Below are 25,663 nucleotides of genomic sequence, written 5' to 3'. Positions count from 1 at the left end.
CATATTGAAAGAACTGTTTGGGATTCTCTTTAGCTTGCATAGCTAGTATCCTTTCATAATCTGCTTTTGCTCTTTTTACCACACTCGTTACCCTTCTGGCCTGCACTTTATACCGTTCATGTGCCTACAGGTCACCTCTTTCTTTAAATATGTATTGATGGATATAATATCTCATTGACTTCACATAACCATAGAGCTTTGAAAAGGTTTTTTCTTGACACCTTATTGTCATATGCCTTTTCCATACCTATAAAACATAAATTCATATCCTTGTTATATTCCCATGACTTTTCAAGTATTTGTCTTATAGTGAAAACATGATCCTAACAATCTGCTATTCAGTGTGAATCCAATTTTTTCCTTCCAAGTTTCTCGTCCACAATTTTTATTACCTCTCCTTGAGTATGTCTGCATAAATCTTACTTGGAAACATTCAGTGGGAAAATTACTCTGTTAATCTCACATTCAGTTTTATTTCCCCTTTGATAAATATTATGAGAGCTCTACTCCAGTCACCCAGAATCGACCATCTAATCAGTCTTTTTTTTTTTACTCAATTATTGTTGGAAGTTTATTATCCACTTGGTTAGACTATAAAAAATTTAGTTTAATTCTTAACCCAAGTGTAAGCAAACAAAGTATGTGCCTGAAGTATCTTCAGGACTGAGGCAACTTATAGTAGAGGTGGACCAAGCTCTCATCACTCTTTGTCTCAGTATCTCCCATAATGTAAAGCACATCTCCTTGCAGACATGTATAATGCTATGCATTATACATGTCTGCAAGGAGATGTGCAACTCGTATAAGTAATTATGACCTCTCCATTGCTTCTGCCTTAGTATCACCACTTCTGGGTCTGGTTCCCACTGATGAGACCTCAATAAAGGTCGAAACAGATCTGGGGATAGTGGCCCTTTCCTTAATGCATAGCATTATACATGTCTGCAAGGAGATGTGCTTTGCATTATAGGAGATACTGAGGCAAGGAGTGATGAGAGCTTGGTCCACCTTTACTACAAGTTTCCTCAGTCCTGAAGATACTTCAGCCGCTGTTTGCTTACACTTTGGTAAAGGATTAAACTAAATTTATTATAGTCTAACCAAGTGGAAAATAAAGTTCCAACATCTTTCTCTAAATCCAGAGTAAATCAATAATAAGGTGGTACACCTTTTTGGCAACTCGTATAAGTAAATATTACATCTCCATTGCTTCTGCCTTAGTATCACCACTTCTGGGTCTGGCTCCCAATGACAAGACTTCAATAAAGGTCAAAACCGGTCTGGGCAGTGGCCCTTCCCTTAATGCAAAGCATTAAGGGAAGGACCACTTGTACATGACCGCAAGGAGATGTGCTTTGCATTATGGGAGATACTGAGACAAGGAGTGATGAGAGCATTACTACGAGTTGCCTCAGTCCTGAAGATACTTCAGGTGCAAACTTTGTTTGCTTACACTTAGGTAAAGGATTAAACTAAATTTATTATACTCAATTATTGCTGTGTGCTCATGAATGCATATCTCTTGAATATTTTTTGCTGCCATTCTGTCACTGCTCTTGTCATTCTCATAGTATTTCAGATATCCAGAATATCTTTACATTAAGATTTTATGCCACCTTTATAGATGAGTACTATGCCAGCTCTACTCCCTATCATCTGGAATTCAACCTCCATATTTGAGGATTTCTGTCATATATCATCTTCTCCAACTGCCTTTCTGATATGTACTCCTGATTGAATTTCTCAAATATTCTACCACTGATCATGATTTCTTTCATTTAATAATAATTCAAAGCAATTACTCCAGATATACATAATATCCCTGTCTTCAGGATTCATGTTACCTTTATTATTCCTGATTCCTTTTACAGTAAACTGATATTTATCTTCTATATTCTTACCAAAGTCTTCTCATGACATTTGTTTAATATCTTATTTACTGATTATTTTAAATTTATTTTTTGGTATTCTCTCAAAGCATATGGCTGATTTATTTGCTAGGAACTCACATTATACTTTCTTCTTTTTCTGTGACTGCCTCTTTAACTTTGCGAGTACACTATCAAGTTCTGATTTTTTTTTTATCCTTGCATACAACTTCATGCTTCCATGGCTGAATCAATCAATGTTTTTTCAGAGTTTGCACTGGGTCTCAAAGGTTTGATTCCTGTCTTCAAACTCTTTCCTTTTTTATTAAATAATAATTTTATATTTTATGATACAGTTTGGTTCTGAAAGCTGCTTGACTTTTTGATTTTTTTAAAAAATTTTCTTATACACTTTTCTTTTCAATAAGATATTCAAATTTTATCTTGCTCAAAATTAAATGGTAATAAGTTCCTATTTCAAATCTTAAGGGTCAAATCCAAATAACTAGGAGTAGAAGACTCCACGTCACCTTTAAGGAATGCAGAGAACCGACTAGGGCTTCTGACCTAATGTCCAATCCTCATCTTCATGTGGCATGCCTTGTCAGAAGGTATCCACTGAATACTGACCAAATGAGGATGTGCTGGCAATTTGGGACTTAGCCAATCAAACTGTACTGTCAACTGGCTTCAACCAGAAATGCATATGATGGTACAACATAATGAGATTTCATGCCAGCTGGGACATTACCTGGTGTTAAAAAAAGTCCTTGAGGTTTTCATCAGGGAACCAGGACTGGCAGTGAAAAAGTCAGCAACAATGGAACAAATTCCAACTGAACATCTAGAAGAACAACAAACCCAATGTCAGAAGAAATGAGGATAAGAATCATCAACATAAGGAGTGTTAATAGAAAGGAAACTGAACTTGCAGAAGGACTGGAAAAGTGCTATGTGGACATAATTGGCATTAATGAGAGAAGAAAAAAAAACAGGTGAGATCTTACCAAATAATAAGTATAGGCTGTTATATTCAGGCAATAATAATCAAGGAAAGGAAGAAGTATGGAAGGATAGCATTCACCTTTTGTTGAATGCTATCCTTCCAATGAAGATTAACTTCTTCATTGGAAGCAATTTCAACAAAAGTTATGTGGACAAATTTCAAACTGGAGAAATGGAAAATGAAACTTATTTATGCCTATGGTCCCACAGGAAGTTCTCCTAAGGAAGAAGTGAAGGAATTTTTTGAATCATTAGAGTAGGCAGCTAACAAAGAAAATGGAAAAAAGTGATCCTTGTTGGAGATCTAAACAGCAGAGTAAGAAATGAATCCCACCAGACATACAGTAACGTTTTGAGAACATTTAGAGAAAAGGGTAAGGCTAATAACAACGGTAAGTATCTGCTGAGGATAAGGAATAGTCATTACTAACACCATAGTGCTGAAGTTCACATGGAGAGAAGACAAACGTAATAAGAAATTCCTTATTGACTGGGTCATTGTTGATATCTACATGCCTGTTCAGGATACAAGAGAGTACAGAGGATATGAAATTGGAAGTGACCATCCCTTAGTTTTAAGTAGGATAAACTATAGACAACTATACAAACTATTATTGAATTAAAAATGAAACAATTCAAAAACAAGAACCAAATCTTGGAGTCTCAGTAGCAAACTTTGAAAAAAAAAAAAAAGATTAGGTTAGGGAGGCATATGGCAAAGTTGCTTGCAATGCTAGAAAAACAAGAACACCATGGTAGACACAATAAGTTAAAGAGGCAGTTAGTGAAAAGAAGTTAACACACCAAAAGTTCCTACCAAATAAGATGGCAGATACCCTAAAGGAATACAGAGAAAACTGTAAGAGAACTAAGATATGTGTAAAAGAACTAAACATGAGAAAGTTGGCAAAATGTTCTGAAGGCTATTGAAAAAGCTTAGAAAATGGAGAAAATAGTACTGTAAAAGGAATCAAAGATGATAAAGGTGACATGAAAACAGAAGACAAGGATACCCTACATGTCTAGAGTCATTACTTTGAAAGACTGCTAAACAAAACAATGACAGAACAGTAGCAAAAAACAGAGGAATGCAAACAGGAATACATATGAATACTTAGGGTAAAAAAAAGCCTGAAATATAAAAAGGTAGCTAGAGCAGATGATATTAGCTCCAAAATATTCAAATATGAAGGTATTAAAGTTTTGCAGTGGCTAACCTGCGTAATTCAGATCGAATTCCAGATGACTGGCATACTTAAGAAGACACTGAGAAATATTTTGACAAGAAACTTGGAAATAACAAGCTGTGTTCAAACCAAACAGAAGTTGTAAAGATCAGATTTTTGCTTTATGACAAATAGTTGGAGCTTTTGGGAATATAACATACATCTGCACTAAGTTCTCTAAATCTGGAAAAGGAATACAACAAGGTGCCCAGATAAAATCTGTTAAAAACACTCTGGTTATATGAGGTAAATAGAACATTATACAGAGCAATATAGAGCCTATATTTAGATTAGCTCTGCAAACATATTCTTCAATGCTAATAAAGTCAGAGATATCCTCATAACATCATGATTCTGCAACTGATGCATCTGTTCAATTACTCCAACTGTTTCTCAGAACTGTCAAGTCTGTGTCCCTAATCTTTGATTAACTGCATTCTTTTGTAACCCAACACACAGATCCACAAGTTAAAATCGGTTTGAACACTGTCATATACTGCAAGTTTAATGTTTTGGCAATTTCACCCAAAATTTGTTATAGCATTTATTCAATCTAGTCAAAGACTCCTGAAGACTTGCACTGGATTTATTTAGAAGTATAACATCTACATAAAGTAAAGAGTTGAGATGTGTATCTCCACCTTTTATATCTAGTTTAATGCCACTGACTTATTTCCAATTTTGCATCAAAACATCTTTGGATATCTTTTCAAATTCTAATTAGAATTTGAAAAGGTTTGGAATAGTATCAGACTGGTACAGTACAATTCCCTCCTGGTAATCATGGAAAAAACACACTAGAGAAGAATAGAGATCTGCAAGTTGTCCAATTGTGTCATGCAGACCGCTGACAAGAGTATACAAAAGAACATGCAGGTATATTCTATACACGAATGCTAGGAGTATCAGAAACCATTGCCTTGGTCAATATGTTATGACCTCAGATTGTAGGTATTAGTGAAACCTGGCTGTCAGAATCAGAGATACTAACTAGTATTGAGTGTAAAGGGTACAGTATTTTTAGGAAGGAAAGACAGGATAGGAGAGGGAGGGGAGCATGCTGCTAATGATATCAAATATCTTGAATCCAGTTAGAATTTAGAGCTATGATTGCAATACTAGTAACAATTTTTCATGTGGCAGTGAGTTTGAAGACATCTGGTAGGAGATGGAATCTAACAAGATCAATTGCATAGCGGGCTGTTGTTACAAACCTGGTGGATCAGTTGCTAGTGGTGAAGAAATGCATCTCCAAATAGAGATGATGAGTGCTAAAAGAGTAATCAAAATGAGGGACTTCAATTATCCAAATATTGACTGAGTAGCACTAAAATCTCGTGAGAAGATTTTAGTGCTACTAAAAAACTACTACTTCTACTACTAGAAAATCACGTGCTGCTTGAGGAAGTTGTCTCGCTGTTGCGAGACAACTTCCTCAAGCAGCACGTGACAGCATGAACTCGAGGTCAAAGAGTGTTAGATTTGATTATAGTGACAGAGGGTGTTTCAGTTAAAGACATAACTATTCTGCCCTCCAGTTGGTGGAAGCGATCATGCACACTCACTTGGGAAGTGACGAAGTTTATGAATGTTCCATGTGGAAAGGATTACGTGCTGAACTACAAAGCAGGAAATTACGATCAACTGAGGAGTATACTGAGTTCCGTGGAATGGTATAGGTTGCTGAACGGGAAGAATATTGACAGTGCATGGGAAGCATTTAAAAAATACTTAAATGATGCAATATCAGAATGTGTCCTGAGAGTTTGAAGAATGAATAGGGTAATCTTATTAAGCAAGAGATTCAAAAGAAACTATGATGTGGAAGCAATATTGTGTGCATAAGGATGATGTCCATTATGAAAAACTATAAGGAGCAGGCTAGAATAGTCACAACTGTTGTATGGAAAGATAAGTCTGAGTAGGAAAAGAAACTGGATCTGCAAGCTAAAGACAACCCACAAGGATTCAATGGTAACATTGAACTGGACAAGGGGAATGGATACACCATGATACTTCTGGATTTTGCTAAGGCTTTTTACAGAATACAGCATGAAAGATTGTTGCATAAATTGCAGAATATGGGGTTGAATTATAAAATATTAGTGTGGATAAGAGGATTGGCTGACTGACAGATATCAAAAACTGGTATCTGTCAGTCAGCCAATCTTGCATACTCACATCCCGTGGTATACACGGGATGTGAGTATGCAAAATTTAAGGTAACAAGTGGTGTATCAGAAGGATCAGTGCTTAGTCCACTGTTATTCAATCTATACATTAATCATACTGGGAAAGCTTTGACAAGCAACATACAGCGATTTGCTGATGATGATGCAAAGATAGGTAGGGAAATCAGGAATGCTGCTGAAATGCACTACTTGCAGAATGATTTGAATTGGCTGAGAATTATGGGCAGCTGAAAATGGGTATCAGTTCAATGTCAGTAAATGGAAAGTCATTTGCTTCGGCATGATTAGATATCCAATGTCTTATTACATTAGTGGGATTATGCTAGAAGAAACTGATGAGGCTAGGGATCTTTGAGTGTTAGTAGATAGGAAGTTGAAGTTCAGGGGCCATGTAGCAAAGATTGCAAATATAATTCAAAAGACAATCGCAATGCTGAAACAAATGTTCACGTGTAAAGATAAGGATGTCATTTTGCCTCTTTACAAGGCCTTGATAAGACCTCACTTGGACTACTGTGTGCAGGTCTGGTCTCCTAGTTTCCTTTGTGATTCTGATATATTGGAAAGAATTCAAAGGAGTGTGTTAAAAATGATATCAGGATTGTGGAATACTGATTATGAAGACAGACTGAGAATTTGTAGGCTGCATACGCTAGCAAACAGGAGAAAGAGGGGTAGTATGATCGAGACTTACAAACATCTGAAAGGTTCATACAGGATTTCAGTTGATGGAATTTTTCATTTTATGGAGGATGGGGAAAGGACAAGAGGGCATCCTTGGAAGCTGAGAATGAACGTGCTAAGAAGGTGGTGAGAGATTTTTCTTTCATAGGGTGGTGCGTGATCGGAATGGATTGCCATTGGATGTTGTGTGTGTGTGGAAGCAGTATGAATGAATTCAAGAATAAGTATGATAGCTGGTGTAGTATGTGGCATCCCTCGATGCATCCCTGACTCCCTGGAGGTCTCTCTTAATAATAATAACTACAGCATTTTGAAGAACAGCCTTTCTCTCAATACCTTTTCCATTTCCTTTCTGCCATTTCCAGAGCTACAAAAACTTAAATACAGATTCCTATTATATATCCATGATTTCTCAACTTTTTTTTCTTTTTAATATCACTTTCATATAAGAGAAGTCATAGGACCAACAAGAAATCAATGTGATCTTTAATCAGGGGTCAAGAGAAAAGAAATCTGATATTCTTTTAGAAGTGCTAGATGATATAATCCTTGGATAATACTTCATGGGAAAGGTTGTTCCACAGAACTGAGGTATACAGAATAAAAGATGGCAGTAGTAGATTCAGTGAGGCAGCAATTCAACTATAAAAGAATGTTGAGCAGCTGATGCTCATCTTATTGTAGGTGTAAGTGAAATGGTTGGAGCATGATAGATGGCAGTTCTTCTAAACAATAGTCATAGGAATCTTTTAAAAGACACAATGCAGAAACTGACTGTGAAAGAGAGAGAGATTGTCAATTAAGTGAACTGACCTTTTCTGGACAGCAACAAGTATTTTTAGAAAGGTTTTTGGTAGAGCATTCCAATTGTGAGGGCAGTTTCTGCATCATGTCTCTTCTTCAAATATTTCTATGGTTGTTATTTTTCATGTCTAACTATGTGCACATAGCTAGTAGCTTAAGAGATGAAAAATAGCATCTTGAGCAAGGGGAAAAAAATTCTCCATTACTTCAGACAAAACATGGCTGAGAGCAATATGTTGACAGTTTGATGGTAAGTCTTTTTTTTTTTTTTTTGGAATCAGCTGCATTTGCAATGACAATTGCTATACAATAAAAAAGAAATAGTAAAGGATATTTCAGTTGAGTAACACATCAAGTGGGATACCAACAGGACCAGAAGACTTATTTTTTTGTCATCCGGTTAATCAACAGTTTTCTGTTGTCTTTCTGGCAAAAGGTTAAAATGAAATATACAATGCAATGTTCCAGGTAAAGATGAAGGTGATTTGATTTGATCATTTATGAGTTGGATGAGAAGAATAATGCTAGGAGACCAATTTTATCTTTAGGTGATTGTAATACTGCCACAGGTGAGTGAGAAGTGGAAGCACAGAGGGACAAAAACTGAATCCAACCACTTTTGAAAGGGACCAGAAGGCACAAATTCTACTGGTGTAAGAAGGAAGTTATATTTATCCATTTCCAGTCCTTTTAGTTCTTTTCATGTAGTCCTGACTGTTTTTTCATTGTTTTGGTATCCCTCCCGGAGAAAACCACTGAGCAAGCATTCTGAACAGGACAGGATAGTGAATGAAGGAACTCATTCCAACATGGATAATTTCTGTAACAAAATCAAAACAAATATCTGGATTCCAAGAACTGAAACAGCAGTCTGACAAGGAGGAGGAATCATAGTCTTTGGGATCTTCCCACTTATCTTTGTTGTAGTGCCAAAACACATGAGGATGGGGAAGTCACTCTACTAGAGAAAAAACTTATAGTTTGATGGTAGACCCTTCATTCTCCTTCATTTTGGAATCAGCAGTATATGGGCTTGTGACCACACTGTGAGTCAGATACCAGTTGAGGCAAACTAGATCTACCGGTTTTGGCTTCAGCAATGATAAAAAACAAGTTTTTAGACTGAACAAATTCATACATGACTTCTCCTGGGATGCTGAAATTATAAAAGAAGCTCAAGACCTACCATGGTCATACTTCTAGATAATGACTTTTACACCTAACCTATCCTGACACAAACAAATTACGTCCATATGCAACCCCCCCCCCCTTGCATTCTAAACAATGCATCTTTCCTGATCAACTCCTGACACTTTATGAATATCTCAAATCTGCATTACCTTAGAATATTATTCTCACATTTGAACCTAAGACCTTCCTCAGAATGCTTGATTGTATTCAGAGGAGAGCTATTCACTCAACTGATGATCCCCCCCCCTCTCTCTCTCTCTCACTGACTCCCTTCAGTCACTTTCTCATAGGCACTCTCTGCTGCTGCATTAGGTCTTTTCTGTAAGCATTTCCATGAACAATACTCCACCTGAACTGGCCCCTACCATTCCTCCATTTCCTTAAACTCGCATATGAAAATGAGCAGCTGCTAGTCAATGCCCACATACAGTTCAGATCCAAACTTATTGAATTCACTTCTCATCCATCTCCTTCACTCCTATCTCTGCTATTTTTCCATAACATTTTCTCTAATGATTATAATCCTCGGCTCTTTAAGACACAAATTGACAAATTCCTTTCTTCTCTCTAACCAGATGCCCACACATGGCACTGTTCTGTCATAGATCTTGGGGACCTCTGGTATGTGAGGCTGATATTTAAAAATGTCTTCCAAAAATTCACAAGCAAGAAGATCATGTAACTTGCATGAGGGTTGTTTGAAAACTTTGGTAAATTTCCAATAGACAGCGACACAATTCTTTCATTGATACCAGTGTTGGCACGTATCATCTTTTTCATGATCCCTGGCAAAATTTTAGCCACGTGCGATGCGTAGTTCTTGTTTGGCAAACATTTAAAATGACCGTGTTCATATTTTTCATAAAAATGAAGAAAAACAAGTTTCATGCAGTGATTAAACACTTATATTTGAAGAAGTGGATGGCTGCACAGATTAAAGCCAAGTTAGATGCATTTCATGGGGACTCTGTACCAGCAATAAAGGCTATTTATTTTTGAATAAATGAGTTTAAACATGGTCATAAGTCCATCAAAGATGAAGCGTGCTGCAGATGCCCGATTGAGGTCACTACAAAGAAAATGATTGACAAAATATCGTTATGGAAGACTGCGAGTGAAAGTGCACGAGACTGATGAGATTGTAGGCATCTCAACTGAATGGGTGGATAATATCCCACACAAAAAATTGCACATGAAAAAGCTGTCTGCGCGATGGATGCCAAAATTGTTGACTGTCAATGAAAAATGCATGCGGAAAGACATTTCAATGCAGTGTTTGGTAATGTTTAATTGCAATTCGCAGGATTTTTTGCGTTAATTCGTGACTGTAGATGAAACTTGGATCCACCACTACATACCTGAGTCCGAGCAGCAGTATCTCTTGAGGCTTTACCAACAAATAGAATAAATTTTAGAAACAAATGAGAATATGGAGATGGATACGCCTCTTTCCTTAACCTCCCTAATTATTTCATGAAACGTTTTGAACATATCCAAAATATCCACCTGATGTCTTCAGTGTGACAGATATAAGGATGATATTTTTCTGGTGATCAAGATTTGGTATCCAAACTTTCTTGATCAATGCTAATTCATGAATCCTAGGATGTATGACACAATTTACACATAAAATAGCAAACAGCCATTGGATTTCCTTTCTAGATTTCATTCTTCATGCCAGATGGGAAACTTCAGTTTCTGTTTTTAGAAAGAAACCAACACTGGAAAATACATTGATGTCAAAAATTTGGCAATGAGCCTGAGGCTAGTGGTATGAGATATCATTTAACCGAATAAAATATACAATTGCTGTTACAAGGGATAGTCATCATCATCAAATTCCAGCCATGTACCCTCAAGGGGTGTACAGGATATGATAGTACTACATGAAAAATTTACCTCATTACTAACTTCCTATGTACAATTTTCCTCCAAATCAGTCTGTTACTTGTCAAGACTACAACATTATCAGATCTTATATTTCTATCGTCTAAGGCACTTTGTACTGTATCAATACACCTATATCTTGGTCTTCCTATGAGTCGTTTTCCTGCTAACCTGGCAGAGAACATTGTTTTGCCAATCTTTCCTCGCCCATTCTGTTTAAGCGACCATACCACCTAAGATTAGCTCTGCTAACGCATTCCTGGATGCTGACAATGTCAAGTTCTTTCCTAATATCCTCGTTTTTAATATGATATTGCCATTGATGCCGTCTGTTCATGCCTCTAATCTTTCTCAGGACTCTCATATCTGCGGTCTCTAGTCTTTGGTCAAGTATTTTACTTCTGAACCAGCTCACGGTTTCCATAAGTTAAAACTGGTTTGAACACTGTCTTGTATACAACTAATTTAGTGTTCCAACTAATTTCTCTCTTACTCCATATGAATTTATTCAATTGACTTCCTACCATACCAGCTTTGTTGATTCTGTTGTCTATTTCTATATTTAATTTACCATCTTCACTAAAAATGGTGCCTAAGTAGCTGAAATGTTTTACTTATTCCACAGGTTCTCCATTCACAACACAGTTGACATTTTCAATGATTTTGCCTATTTTCATTGTCTTTGTCTTTTTATTGCTGACCTTCATACCATATCTATTACATCAGTTATTCAATTTAGTCAGTGAATCTTACAGAATTGTAGCGGATTTATTTAGAAGTATAACATCGTCCGCATAAAGCAAACAGCTGACATTAACATCTCCAATTTTGATATCAGGTTTAATACCACTTTCCTTCATAATGTGATCCATATAGATAAATGGCGATAACATATAGAACAGTGGGGATAATGTACATCCTTGTCTCACACCAGATTTAACATTAAACCATCTTCCTGTACTTCCTTCAATTCTAACTGCTGACTTGCAACTCAAATAAAGACTAAGTATTGCTTGATATAATGCCCCATTGACACCATATAACTGTAACGTATTGAATAGCTTCTCTCTTGGAACCTTGTCATATGCCTTTTCCAAATCGACAAAACTTAAATACAGATCTTTATTATATTCCCATGATTTCTCCACTATTTGTCATAAAGTGAAGATCTGATCCTGACAGCCTCTGTTTGACCTGAATCCAGCTTGTTCTTCACCAAGTTTTTCTTCCACAATTCTTGTCAACCGTTTCTCAAGTATACTTGCATATATCTTACCAAGAACACTCAGTGGGGAAATAACTCTTAATTCTCACATTCAGTTTTTATTTCCCTTTTTATATATGGATACTATGAGAGCTCTACTCCAATCATCGGGAATTCGTCCCTCTGTCCAGGCATTCTGAACTATGCAGTGCAGCCACTGTAATACTTTTATACCACCTTACTTCAGCATTTCTAGTCGAATATCATCTACTCCTGCTGCCTTTCCACATTTCATGCCTTTGATGGCTTTTTCTACTTCAAGTATGGATATGTATTCCTGACTGCATACCTGGTCAGTGTTTTTTACCACTGTGCTGTCATCACTGCTTGTTTCATTTAGCAGTTTTTCAAAGTAATTACTCCATACTTCAAGGATATCTTTTTCTCCCGTTTTCATGTCACTTTTTTCATCTCTAACTCCTTTTACAGCACTCTTTCCTCCATTCTTAAGCTTCTTCAACAACCTCCAGAATATTTTGCCACCTTCTTGATATTTATTTTCTATGTTCTTGCCAAAGTCATCCTATGACTTTTGTTTAGCTAGTTTTACAAATTATTTAGCTTTCTTACATTTGTCTCTGTATTCTCTAAGAGCACAAGCTGACTTATGTGCCAGGAACTTTTGATATGCTTTTTTCTTTTCCTTCACTGTCTCTTTAACTTACTGTGTCCACCATGGAGTTTGATTTTTCTATCCTTGCAGACAACTTCACCGCATGCCCTCTAGCTGAATCAATCTGGGTTTTCTTCAAGGCTTGCCACTGAATCTGCAAGGTTTGGTTCCTGTTCTCAAACTCTTTCATTTTTTCTTCAATAATCTTTGTGTATTTTTGTGTACAGTTCACATCTGAGAGCTGCTCAACTTTTATTCGCTTTAAAACTTTCTTACATGTTATTCTTTTCAATATGAAATTCAATTTTATCCTGCTCAAGACTAAATAGTGATCACTTCCAATTTCAAATCCTCTGTACACTCTGGTGTCCTGCACCAGGGAGAAAACATCACTATCAACAATAACATAGTCAATGAGACTTTTCTTATTCCTTGCCTCTTCTCTCCATGTGAATTTGTGCACATTTTTACGTTGGAACATGGTGTTAGTAATAACCAGTCCATGTCCTGAGCAGAAATCCAACAGATATTTGCCATTATTATTAGTTTTGCTCTTTTCTCCAAATTTTCCCAAAATATTTTTGTATGTCTCACAATCATTTCCTACTCTGCTATTTAGATCCCCAACAAGGACCAACTTTTCATTTTTCATTGTGTCAGTTGCTTTTTCTAAAGCATCAAAAAATTCCTCCACTTCTACCTTAGTAAAACCTTCTGTGGGACCATAGGCACAAATAAGTCTCATTGTCCAATTCCCCATTCTGATATTTGACCACGTTACTCTACTTGAGACTGCCTGCAATTCAAGAAGATTAGCCTCGTATTTTGTGTTGAATACTATGGCTACTCCTTCTTTTCCTTGATTGTCATTGCCTGAATATAACATTTTGTATTTATTGCTCTGAAAGATCTCACTAGTTTTTGTCTTTTTTGTTTCAGTCACCCCTATTATGTCGATCTGGTACTTATCTAATTCCTCAGCTAGCTCCATTTCTTTGCCATTCAGGCTTCTTATGTTGATAGTACCGATCTTTAACTCTGGTGATGTTGAGTTGGGGTGTGTTTTCAGATTTGTTCCAGTAGCTGACTTTTCGCTGTTCGCCCTGGTTCCCTGGTGAAAACAATGGGAGGGGCTTGTTGAACTGGGCAACACCCCAGCCAGCATGAAATTTTGTCATGTTGTACCATCAGTTTCTATTTTGGTTTAACCAATAAGAATACAATTTGGTCGGCTAAATCTCAAATTGCCAGCTCATCCTCGTTCATTCAGTATCCAGATAGATACCCAACAAGGTGCACCACGAGAAGGTGAGGATTGGACATTAGGTCAGAAGCCCTGATCTGTTTCTCCGCATTCCTTTAAAGGCTATGTGGAGGTCTCCTCTCAGTTATACAGCTTTGACCCCTTAAGCACCCCTACAAGGGATAGTTCCATCCATTATTACGGATGAAACTATCATTATGGATGATTCCAATTATGAGAGAGAAAGTTGGGCTAAAGCATGCAAGACAACAGAAAGATAATTTATATATAATGAGGGATAACTACCTAAAGAGCACACAACAGAGAACTCATGGATCAAAAACACTGGATCTAGCAACACAGCATCTAAGTAACTGTATATAAGTGAGGTAAATGTTTTATCTTCTAATGAATTGCATGTTTATGCAGTTTTAACTAGGGAGGTGCAAATCATGTGAGAGCTTTGAATAATAAAAGGATAAAGCAATTTTCTGCCTAATCTTTTTTTTTATTCAAAGATGATTCTATGGCCAAAATGTGCCACATCCATATTAAAAACTAGAGACAAGTTTTTAAGAACAAAATAACAGTTTTGTATATATAAAGTGTACAATGATAAAATTACACATACACAAATAGATTAATAAAATCATACATACTGATATACTGTAAAAGTGTAAAAACAGAAGAATTACATCTGAGGATATAGGACTGAGACAGATGGCTAAGAATGATGCAAAAATGGCTATACTAAGATAATAGAGACAGTCGATTAAAGAATAATGAATGGTTAAAACGGAATCATAATGCTCATCCACAGGCATGTCATCACTACTCAATAGGTAGTAATGTGTAAAATAACTATGACCTATGTTTAACTTTTTGATACTTGTAGTAGTAAATTCTGGCTATATGCCTAACAAAGTTACCTGATTGGTGTTGTGAAAATTGGTGTTAGTCCAAAATTAGTTTGAAATATTTACATGCAATTTTTTTAAATTCAAAAACACTATAAATTACAAATACAAGTTAATATAAACCTTATAACCTACTTATGTGATGGTTCTCCAGTTCGATACAAAAATGCATTTAGAGCTGATCTCAGGTCTTCACTTATAGATTCCTAAACAAAGAGATAATAAAAATGTTTTGGAATATCATATGGAGCTATATTTTGTGTGTGCTGTTAAATTTATCATGTATTTGTTTTTATCGAAAAGGCCATGATTCTTATATGACAATGACTTAAGCTCTGACCCAAATATTGTGATTTCTATCTAGAATGGTAATACCAAGTAATATAATGATATTTCCATTTTTCTCTGAGTAATCCTCAACTTGTTGGTCAAATTTTTAGTCATTGTCCATGTTTCACTTCCATATGTCTTGACCAGAAGTATACAACTGCTGAATATTTATCTTTTAAGGTAGATTGGGATGTTTCCTTTGAGTCTATTTTTCCTTCATGGTGTTTTCCAAAGGCTATCCAACCAAGCTGAAGTCTATATATGATTTCTTCTTTACAGTTTCACTCTGCTGTTATCTTTTGTTCTAAATAAACATAGGAAATTACTATATCTATTTCCTAGTGTTCCATTTGTACTGCCTTTTTGATGATGTATTTATTATATATTATTTTTGTTATGTCTTTGTTTACATTTAATTCTCGAATTCAATTCATCGATCACTTGTTGAAGATGTTACGCAGAGTTTCATAAAAGAACAATGTCATCAGTAAATCATAGTTGATTTAGTTCTTTCCCATTTACTATAATTCCTCTATTTTTTCCAATCCACATTTTTAAAAATCTCTTGTAGAGTTGCAGTAAATCATTTAGGTGAAATGTAACCTGCCTGTCTAACTTCCTTTTTCATAGGAAATTTCATATTTGTCCTTGATTCTATAGATGCAGTTACATTTTTATACATACGACTAAGTATATAAATTTTTTTTTTCTAATTCCTTCATTTTTAGGGCTTTTAAAATAGCTATTGTTGAGATTGAATCAAATGCCTTTTCAAAATCAATAAATGTCAAGACTTTTTTTTTTTTTTACTATGAATCCAGAATTAACCATCTTATTCTCATCCAAAAATCCAGGCTACTGAGCCTATACATAAATTGAAGACAAGATAAAATAATTATATTTTAAGTACAGGAAAACCTCGCTTAGTGATTAATTAATCCTTCAATTAATGCACACTAAGCGAAATTGAGTTAAGCAAATACAATAAACAATAGGAATAATTATAATTCATCCATCAGTTAGCGTAAATTTGAAGGGAAAAAAAATGTATAAATCTATATTAGAGGATAAAATCAAAGTCAATAAAAATCAATTGCTTAAATTTTTATTTAACATCTAAACATTTGATTGAGCTACTTTTTCACAAAAAATTTAAGTAAAGATGTTTGAATAGTACTTGACTTTTTCATTTTGTCATGCAATCTGCGATAGTTGGCGATCGCTTTATCAATATTTCGGCAGACTTCAAAGCTTTGTTCCATATCAGGATCAGCATCGAACAAAATTTTCTTAGCATGTTCGATGTGATTGAAAACTACCCAAGTTTTTTTGCAGTTAGCTTCTTAGTTGTAACATTCTCTTCTTGTTTGCACTCCTTATCTTCTTCTTCATATGCACGCTGTTCTTCTACTTGAAGATCATTCTCGCTTAACTATTTTGAATGGGAATCAAGCAAGTTTCTCACATTATCCAGTTCATTAAATCCAAGTTCTTTTCCAATTGTACTGATTTCTTTAATAATGTCATCAGACAGGTTATTAAAACCAATGAAATCATTTGCACAGTGAGATAAGACCTCGTGCACACAGTTCCTTTATTACTGCTGCTTTTTTTTTTTTATCAGTCTTTCTCTTTTCCGTATCAGGAGTTAAATATAATGAAGTCTTATAGGTATCTAAAATTAAAACAAAATGAAGGAAAAATCATTGTTTGGCAGCAGATTTGCAACAAAAAAACGTATTAAATGATTAATCAATTGCTTGAGGTTGGAAATACAGGAAAACCTCACTTAACACAAATTCGATATGCGCAATAATCAGTTAGTGCGAATGAGTGAAACGATACTATTTTCCAGATTAAGTGAGTGATTAATCAGTTAATGCGATTTTTTCATGTTATGCAAAATTTTTTGTTACCAATCTGCAGTGAGCGGTGGCACTTGTCAACGTAGCAGCCAGTAGGCAGTGGCAGTGCTGCAGGCGGTGACCAGCGACGCTCAGCAGTTGACAAAAAGTTATCATCTCAAGCGCACGTTCAAACTCTGTTCTCTTGCTCAATCACTTTTCCTTCATTTTATATTAATTTAGATACCTATAAGGCTTTATTATACTCAAAAGTCATTACTGGAAGTCATTAAGAGACATGAAAGTGGAGTAGTAATACAATGATTGTGTGAGACCTGGGATACAGCCAGTCTGCAGTTCGGACTATATTAAATTGGTAGCAAAATTTTTTGTTACCAATCTGCAGTGAGCGGTGGCACTTGTCAACGTAGCAACCAGTAGGCAGTGGCAGTGCTGCAGGCGGTGACCGGCGACGCTCAGCAGTTGACAAAAAGTTATCATCTCAAGCGCACGTTCAAACTCTGTTCTCTTGCTCAATCACTTTTCCTTCATTTTATATTAATTTAGATACCTATAAGGCTTTATTATACTCAAAAGTCATTACTGGAAGTCATTAAGAGACATGAAAGTGGAGTAGTAATACAATGATTGTGTGAGACCTGGGATACAGCCAGTCTGCAGTTCGGACTATATTAAATTGGTAGCAAAATTTTTTGTTACCAATCTGCAGTGAGCGGTGGCACTTGTCAACGTAGCAACCAGTAGGCAGTGGCAGTGCTGCAGGCGGTGACCGGCGACGCTCAGCAGTTGACAAAAAGTTATCATCTCAAGCGCACGTTCAAACTCTGTTCTCTTGCTCAATCACTTTTCCTTCATTTTATATTAATTTAGATACCTATAAGGCTTTATTATACTCAAAAGTCATTACTGGAAGTCATTAAGAGACATGAAAGTGGAGTAGTAATACAATGATTGTGTGAGACCTGGGATACAGCCAGTCTGCAGTTCGGACTATATTAAATAAGAGCAAAGCATACAAAGAACAAGGAAAAGTTGCTACTGCTTCTTTAAGAATGCAGATCACCTGAAATTGAAGCAATTTAATGATCGAGATGGAGCATCTTCTATCACTCTGGAATGAGGATTGTAACCAAAAAGAATACCTCTTAGTACAAGAAATATTCAGGCAAAAACTCTCAATATTTTAAACATTGAAACTCAATGGGGAATGTGCAAGCTTTACTGCAAGTTTAGGATGGTTTGACCATTTTAAAAATCAAGCTGGGCTGCATAACATAAAAAAATAACGGGGGAATCTGCTAGTGCTGATAAAGATTCTACAGCCAAGTTTCTGGAAGAATTGCAAAAGATAATTCAGAAGGGTGATTATGATGATTACAAATATTCAACGTCGATGAAACTGATCTGTTTTGGACGTGTATGCCAACAAAAACTTTCCTAGCTAAAACTGAAGCATCTCAACTAGGAACAAAGTGTCTAAAGATCATCTCACGCTTTTATTAGGAGGCAATGCAGAAGGCAACTTTAAATCAAGCCTATGTTAGTTTATCGTGCGCAAAATCCAAGATCTAACATTATTGAAGAAATCAGCACAATTGGAAAAGTGCTTGAATTTAATGTACTGGATAATGAAGATGTGAGAAACTTGCTCCATTGCCATTCAGAACAGTTAAGCGAGAATGATCTCCTTTAACTAGAAGAAATTAAGCAATTGATTTTTATTAACTTTGATGATTTTATCCTCTAATATAGCTTATACTAATTTTTTTTAAATTTGCACCAAATGATGGATGAATTATAATTATTCCTACTTTATTGTATTTGCTTAACGTGATTTTGCATAGTGTGCATTAATTGAGGATTAATTAATTCTGTTAAGCGAAGTTTTCCTGTAGTAGTAGTATCATTTCACTCACTCCCACTAACTGATTATTGCGCATATCGAATTCGCGTTAAGCGAGGTTTTCCTGTATAGAAGAAAAAAGACTAAAAGGGTGAGGGTCCATTTGACCTCAACGTAACTATTAAAAAATTCTTAAATACTCATTGTTTTATAACTAAGTACTATTATAAAACAAACATTACCATTTCAGAACAAAGTAGAAAAACAATATTTATCTCTGAAACTTAAAAGTTGAAAAAGTGGGCAAGAGCTTATGAAAATACAATCTTCTGCATGAAAATTTTCTTGTTATTCCACTACTTAAAAGATGAAGTTAGTCCGGGAATCTATGCCTTTACCCTTTGTTAATGCTTTTGATCAATAGCCCAACAGCGTTACCAGCAGACAATTTATAAGGGTATAGAAAGCTGTAGTATTCCTCACTACCTACCTATATGGAATTTGAATCTAGAGCTTTTCAAAATAAAAAATATAACTATCAGCTGGCACAGAGCTATATATATATCTATATATATATATATATATATATATATATATATATATATATATATATAACCATATATAACCGGTAGTCATCACTTTTAAAACTTTTACATTTCAGAGGTAAATGCTGTTTTGCTACTTGGCTATAAAACAATAATGGATATTTAATATCATATGGTTTTAAGAGTTGGAAGCCAGATAAAACCTTTTGAGCCTTTAACCATATGTATATTTCACACATGTGACTAAAGAACTCATTTATGAAGAACATAACTCTCGAGTAAGAGACAGACTACTGAGAAGGGTCGGTTTGTTGGAAAAGAGCCCCCCTTCCCATTTTCTCCATGGTTTCTAATAAGAAACTATCCAAAATAGTTATCAAGTCAATACGACTTTATTAAAAGTGCTACTAAAAAGTAAATATCTGGACAGAGTTTGTTTTATATATAATAACAAGGCAGTGCTCACAATGAAAACTGCATTCTTCTAAGTCAAACACTGTTTTGATACTTGACTATCAAACAATAATAAATTTTTTAATAGTTTCTTAGAAGTTCTGGAAATCTTTTAGCCTCTTTTCTCCTAAACTCATATTTTTTTTATGTTCCAACTGAGGATACTGAGAGGACTGGTTTGTCAAGAACCTGTATGACACGGACACCAACCACTAAAAGAACAAGTGAGTATGTGGCTCCTATACAGAATTGATAATCTTATGTAGTGAAATAAGAAAATCGCTCATGCAAAGGTTTTACTCTTGTAAGTACTCAGTCACTTTTCAAAACTTTTTTTTATTTCACAAGTACATTGTTTTGCTAGCTGCATAATAAACAATAATTGATATTTAATATCCTTTGTTTTAATAATTATATACATTTGTATTTCAAAAGAATACTCATATATAGGGTGTCGATGCTAGAGGTATCCAAAAATAACAGCTTATAATGCAAGAACCACTCATATTTTCTCAAACTAAAGCTCTCAGTAGGAAATCTTTCCAAGATTTGTTTTGTTACACTTAAGTCACAAGTGCATATGTGTAGTCACGCATGCACAAAAACAGCATAAGAAATACATTTCCTGGATGTTGGATTGGAAGAGGAGGCCCAACTGCTTGGCTGCAGAGATCTCTGGATAAGACATTAAAGACTGTGTGTACCAGAGAAAAGTTTGAGATTTGAGCAATTCGAAACAGTGTATCATTGCAGCAGTTGCTCTAATAACATCTCAGATAATGGAAAACACTTGGCAACAGCTCGAGTATCATTTTGGCATCTGTCCAGCTAGAAAAGGTGCCCACATTGAACTTTACTAACTTCATAAAAACTTGGTGAGTTACTCTGTATAATAACAAAAAATTATTTTAATAAAGCTTATAGATGCTGAGATATATGTGTGTATTTTTGGATACCTCTGGCTTAGGCACCCTGTATTATACCAACATCAGTACAGATGTGCACTAGTTACAGAGGGCACATGGTAGAGACTGATTTGTGAAATCAGTATCATTTCCTGTCCATGACAAGAGGAACCACCTTTATCAGGTCTTTTCAACTAAAGGTGAGTTAGCCAATCTAATAAGGAAGTGGATGATTGTCACCCCCTCCCACCCCAGAAATTCAGGTTTATCATTCCTCAAAAGAGGCAAACTGGCTCTATGAACACACGTCTACAGTCCTAAAAACTTAGCACAAGGAAGGCCATGGGAAGCCCCCTTATTTCATAATCATTCCCTGGTAAAATAGCATATTGCTATCCAACCAACAATAAGATTGAGGACTAAACACACACAGGTGAATTTTAGAAAATAATTAATGATGTGTACTGTTGATCATTATTGTTAGTTTATCCTATTTTTATGAGTCTGCAGTTGAATATGTTTGTTTTGTGAGTTTTGTTTAATTTATATTGTATAATCATAGTGTGGCATGTGGCCATTGTGAACGACTGGAACAATGACAGCTGATATGTTGTTGTTTAAAGAGGTCAAGACAAGGGATTTTGTGTGATGTAGTACATATGTGTAATATACTCATTACTGAGGGTGAATGGTTGTGGTTGGAAAGTGAGTGGTGAGGTGTGTATCAGAAGTGCTTCAGAATGGGTACAATAATTTGTGAAGGTCATGCTGAAAGTATAAGAGCAAAGTAAAGAATGTTACTGATAAAAGATGCAAATGTGACAGTGTAGGAGAAAATATAGTTACAGGAGTGAGTAATGACAAATGAAATATTAATCAGAATGAAAGAAGTGGGTCATGTAAAAGAGTAAGTAGCGGTGATGAGAGAATCAGTACAATTATGTGGAGTTGCTCACAAGATAAAATAGGAGCTCAAGTGAATGGAGAAGCATAATGTGTTTGTGTGTGTTATAGCAGAGTAGAACAAAAGGAGAAGCAAACGGAAAGAGTGTGAAATGACTAGAAAGGTGGAATAAGAAAGGAGAGTGCTGTACAGTAATCCTATGATAAGAACTGTACTTGAGAATGTGACAAAATAACATTTTCCACATGCAAAGATCAAGAATGTTAATGAAGCTGTTATGAATGCAGTGAGGGAGACTTGATTTGACAAACAGAAATGAATTGAAAAGTATGGAATAAGAGAAGATAAGCAAATTACTGAAAGAAGTGAAAAAGAAGAGACAGCACTAGCACGGAACCCACATTAGTGATCACTAATTAATTCATGGATCTTCTTGAGATGAATCTTCATCAGAATATGGATCTAAAGATGCTGGTTGCTGATCTTCTCCATCACTTTTGTAGTATTGAGGGGAGGACAATAGGATGATAGCTTTTATTTCTCCCTTTTTAGGAAAAGGTTAAAGCTTGCTTCTATGCTGTTAGATAGATGCCAAATGAGCGACCAGAATAGTTTTAAAGGTTCCGGAGCACAAGCTCTTAGTACAAAGAGAAATATGATTTGAGCTGGAGGACACTGGTATCAAGGCTATTTGACTTTTTTATACAATAACACCTGTGGTGAATTCATCACTAAAAAACACACATACTAACCACACTGATAAATTTTAATACGTAAATATTTCATCCCAAGTATCTTGGGACATCCTCAGTACAGTAACAGCATTTCGGAACATCAGGAATACATTCGTCTTTTCAAACTGCAGAAATCTGGCCTCACTCAACACAGAGTTGAAAACCCAAAACTTTTACATAGATCTTTATAGAAACATGAACGTTTATATAAAGAAAGTGCTGAGGCCCTAATACACAGACCAAATTTAAACCGTAATGACGTTCTTGCTATTCCTAAAGTATGGGAAATTGTCATACAAAAGTGTGTAAAATAATCTCTTTATATATGTTATCTTTTTTTTTTTCCAGTTATATTTTAATTTAATTCTATAACACGCTACTGCACGCATATTGGGATTCCATTGTAATCATGCGCCCTAACTGTATGTTATTCCTATATTGTTTGAATTACTGTACTGAGGATGTCCCAAGATACTTCGGACGAAATATTTACGTATTAAAACTTATCACTGTGGTTAATAAGTATTTTTAGTGATGAATTCACCAAAGGTTTCATTGTATAAAAAAGTCTTATTCCTTCACAGGGAACTGACAGCACAGAAGACTGACTTACTAGGCAAACTTCAATTGAAACAGGGTAAACTACATGCTAGAATCTCTTTTATAAAAAAGTGTAGACGTGATAAACTCATTCCAACATTTGCAAAACTAAAAGAAGTCATGAAATCTCCAGGTGCTCATAAAATCTATCAGAAAGCAAGCCATTCCTTACTACTTAATCAGTTACGAGTTTCTAAACACGAATTGGCAACAAATAATTTAAAAATTACAGAACTAGAAGCAGAATTGTCAAATACATTAAATCAAAAACTGCTACAATTGATTATCAGTGTCTCAAAAAATTCGGGTATAAAAGTAATATTAATCTATATAAAAAATACCTTAACTTGCTAAATTGATCTAAGAAAATTACTAACAAATTACCAACGGAAAAATGGGTGGTCAACTTATCTAATCATCCACTAACAACAGATGAATTAAATATTCTAGCAAGAGGTCATAAATGTGCAATTTCACCTAAATGCTTTCCATATTTAGATTTTATACATAACATTGAGAGAAACATCTGCCATCTTTCCAGTATTGAAGCCAACAGACTTCGATTTGAAATAGCAAAAATAATCTACGATGCCAAACCTTCGGACTTAAATATCCTACCATCAGAATTGAAAGCTCTTACCTCCATAATCTGGTGATGATTATGTAATAAAAACATAATCATCACCAGAGCTGACAAAGGAAATACCACTGTGGTTCATCACCAGAACTGACAAAGGAAATACCACTGTGGTTCTAGATACTAATTCATATGACTGAAAAATGAATTTACTACTCCGAGATCGAAATACTTACGCCAAACTGGATTATGATCCTACAAAAGGACAAAAACTCAAAAAACTCAAGAAACTAAATTGAAAAAACCCAAGAAACTAAATAAGTTACTTGATGAAACCTCTTCCTTAGATGAAGGAACAATTAAAAAACTCAGGACATACCATGCTAGACCTCCTAGAATACGTGGCTTACCTAAGCTTCACAAGAATAATGTTACACTCAGACCCATCGTAGATTCTATTAGCAGCCCAACTTACAAGTTATCAAGATTTTTATCTAACCTTCTCCACCCTCACATAGGCCACTCAGCCTCATCAATTAAAAATTCCACAGAGTTTCATGCAAAAATAAAAGACACTCAACTGTTAAAAACTGACATGTTAATTAGCTTCGACATTGTCTCCCTCTTCACTAACAATCCCCATAAGGAAACAGTAGAGTTATTAACTCAAAAATTTTTGTCTCATATTGTTGCATTATTCAAATTTGTTATTACAACCAGTTACTTCACTTGGAAAGGAAAAATTTACAAGTGAGAGGAAGGAACAGCAATGGGGTCTCCCTTATCGCCAAACTTAGCAAACCTGTTTCTAGAATACCCCGAAGAAAAAATTTTCACAATAGAATCCAAATCAAAAATTTGGCTACAATATGTCAATGACATCTTTGCAGTCTGGGATCATTCCGAACAAGAATTACACCTGTTTCCAGATAAAATAAACCTTCTTTGACTTAGCATCAACTTTACGCTAGAAAAAGAATCTCCACAGGGTATCTCCTTTCTGGATTTACACATTCAAAGAAAAGAAGAAGGTTCCATTGCCAAGTCTGTCTATCGCAAGCCTACATTTTCAGGTCACAACATTCACAATTCTTCTGCTCATCATCCATCTCAAAAATTTAACATCATTAAATCATTAAGTCCTGAAGATATTTTCAGGTGCAAACTTTGTTTGCTTCCACTTGGATAAAGGATTAAACTAAATTTATTATCGTCTAACCAAGTGCAAAATAAACTTCCAACATCTTTCTCTAAATACAGAGTAATTTAATAATAAGGTGATACACCGGTTGGCAACTCGTATAGGTAAATATGACCTCTCCATTGCTTCTGCCTTTGTATCACCAGTTGGGATCTGCCTCCCACTGATGAGACCTCAATAAAGGTCGAAAACCGGTCTGAGTAGTGGCCCTTCCCTTAATGCATGGCAGTATACATGTCTGCAAGGAGATGTGCTTTGCATTATGGGAGATACTGAGACAAGGAGCGATGAGAGCTTGGTCCACCTTTGCTACGCGTTGCCAAGGGATGTACCACCTTACCTCAGTCCTGAAGATATTTTTAGGAGCAAACTTTGTTATAGTTTGCCCACTGTTTGTAGGTCTCTCCTTGGCATTTTGCCAAGAATAGTCGATTCATGCTGAAAGGGAGAAAGAAATGAAGGATGTACAAATTGGTCGCCAACATGCAAAATCACGTGTACTAGCTTGATTTTTGCTGTCACTTTTTTTGAATTTTTTTTTATTATTAATTTGTATGATGGATCCAATACAGTCAACAAGTTCTGTTGTTAAACGTTTCAGTAGCTCTTGCAAAAGAATATTGAATAATGTGCTGGCATTCTGCAAAAAAGAATCGTCAGAAGGCCGTCTCCTTGTTCCCCTTTCTCAAGTCATAAAACGTGCAAGTGCAATTGTGGGTGTATCAGATCGATTGTTAAAAGAATTCGTAGGGAATCAAAAGGTGAAGATAAGCTAAAATTTAAATCTCCTAAAAAAAAGCTACAGAGAAAGA

The 25,663-nt window shown here is 35.4% G+C and overlaps 1 protein-coding gene across 1 annotated transcript in view; it reads right to left on the bottom strand.

Annotated features, from left to right (window-relative positions):
* Positions 1 to 25,663, bottom strand: part of bor (ATPase family AAA domain containing bor) — a 353,851-nt gene that overhangs the window by 84,846 nt on the left and 243,342 nt on the right. Inside the window, exon 11 of the mRNA XM_090394748.1 lies at positions 15,030 to 15,100. Within this exon, the coding sequence (XP_090250874.1) occupies positions 15,030 to 15,100 (71 nt within the window). The remainder of the gene's footprint in view (positions 1 to 15,029; positions 15,101 to 25,663) is intronic.

Source organism: Typopeltis vanoorti, chromosome 6, assembly GCF_054136105.1.
Source record: "Typopeltis vanoorti isolate ZY-2024b chromosome 6, IOZ_Tvanoo_1.0, whole genome shotgun sequence".
Classification (NCBI taxonomy): Eukaryota; Metazoa; Arthropoda; class Arachnida; order Uropygi; family Thelyphonidae; genus Typopeltis; species Typopeltis vanoorti.
Note: the sequence above shows the minus strand (reverse complement) of the source record. Positions and strands in the feature narration are given on the sequence as shown.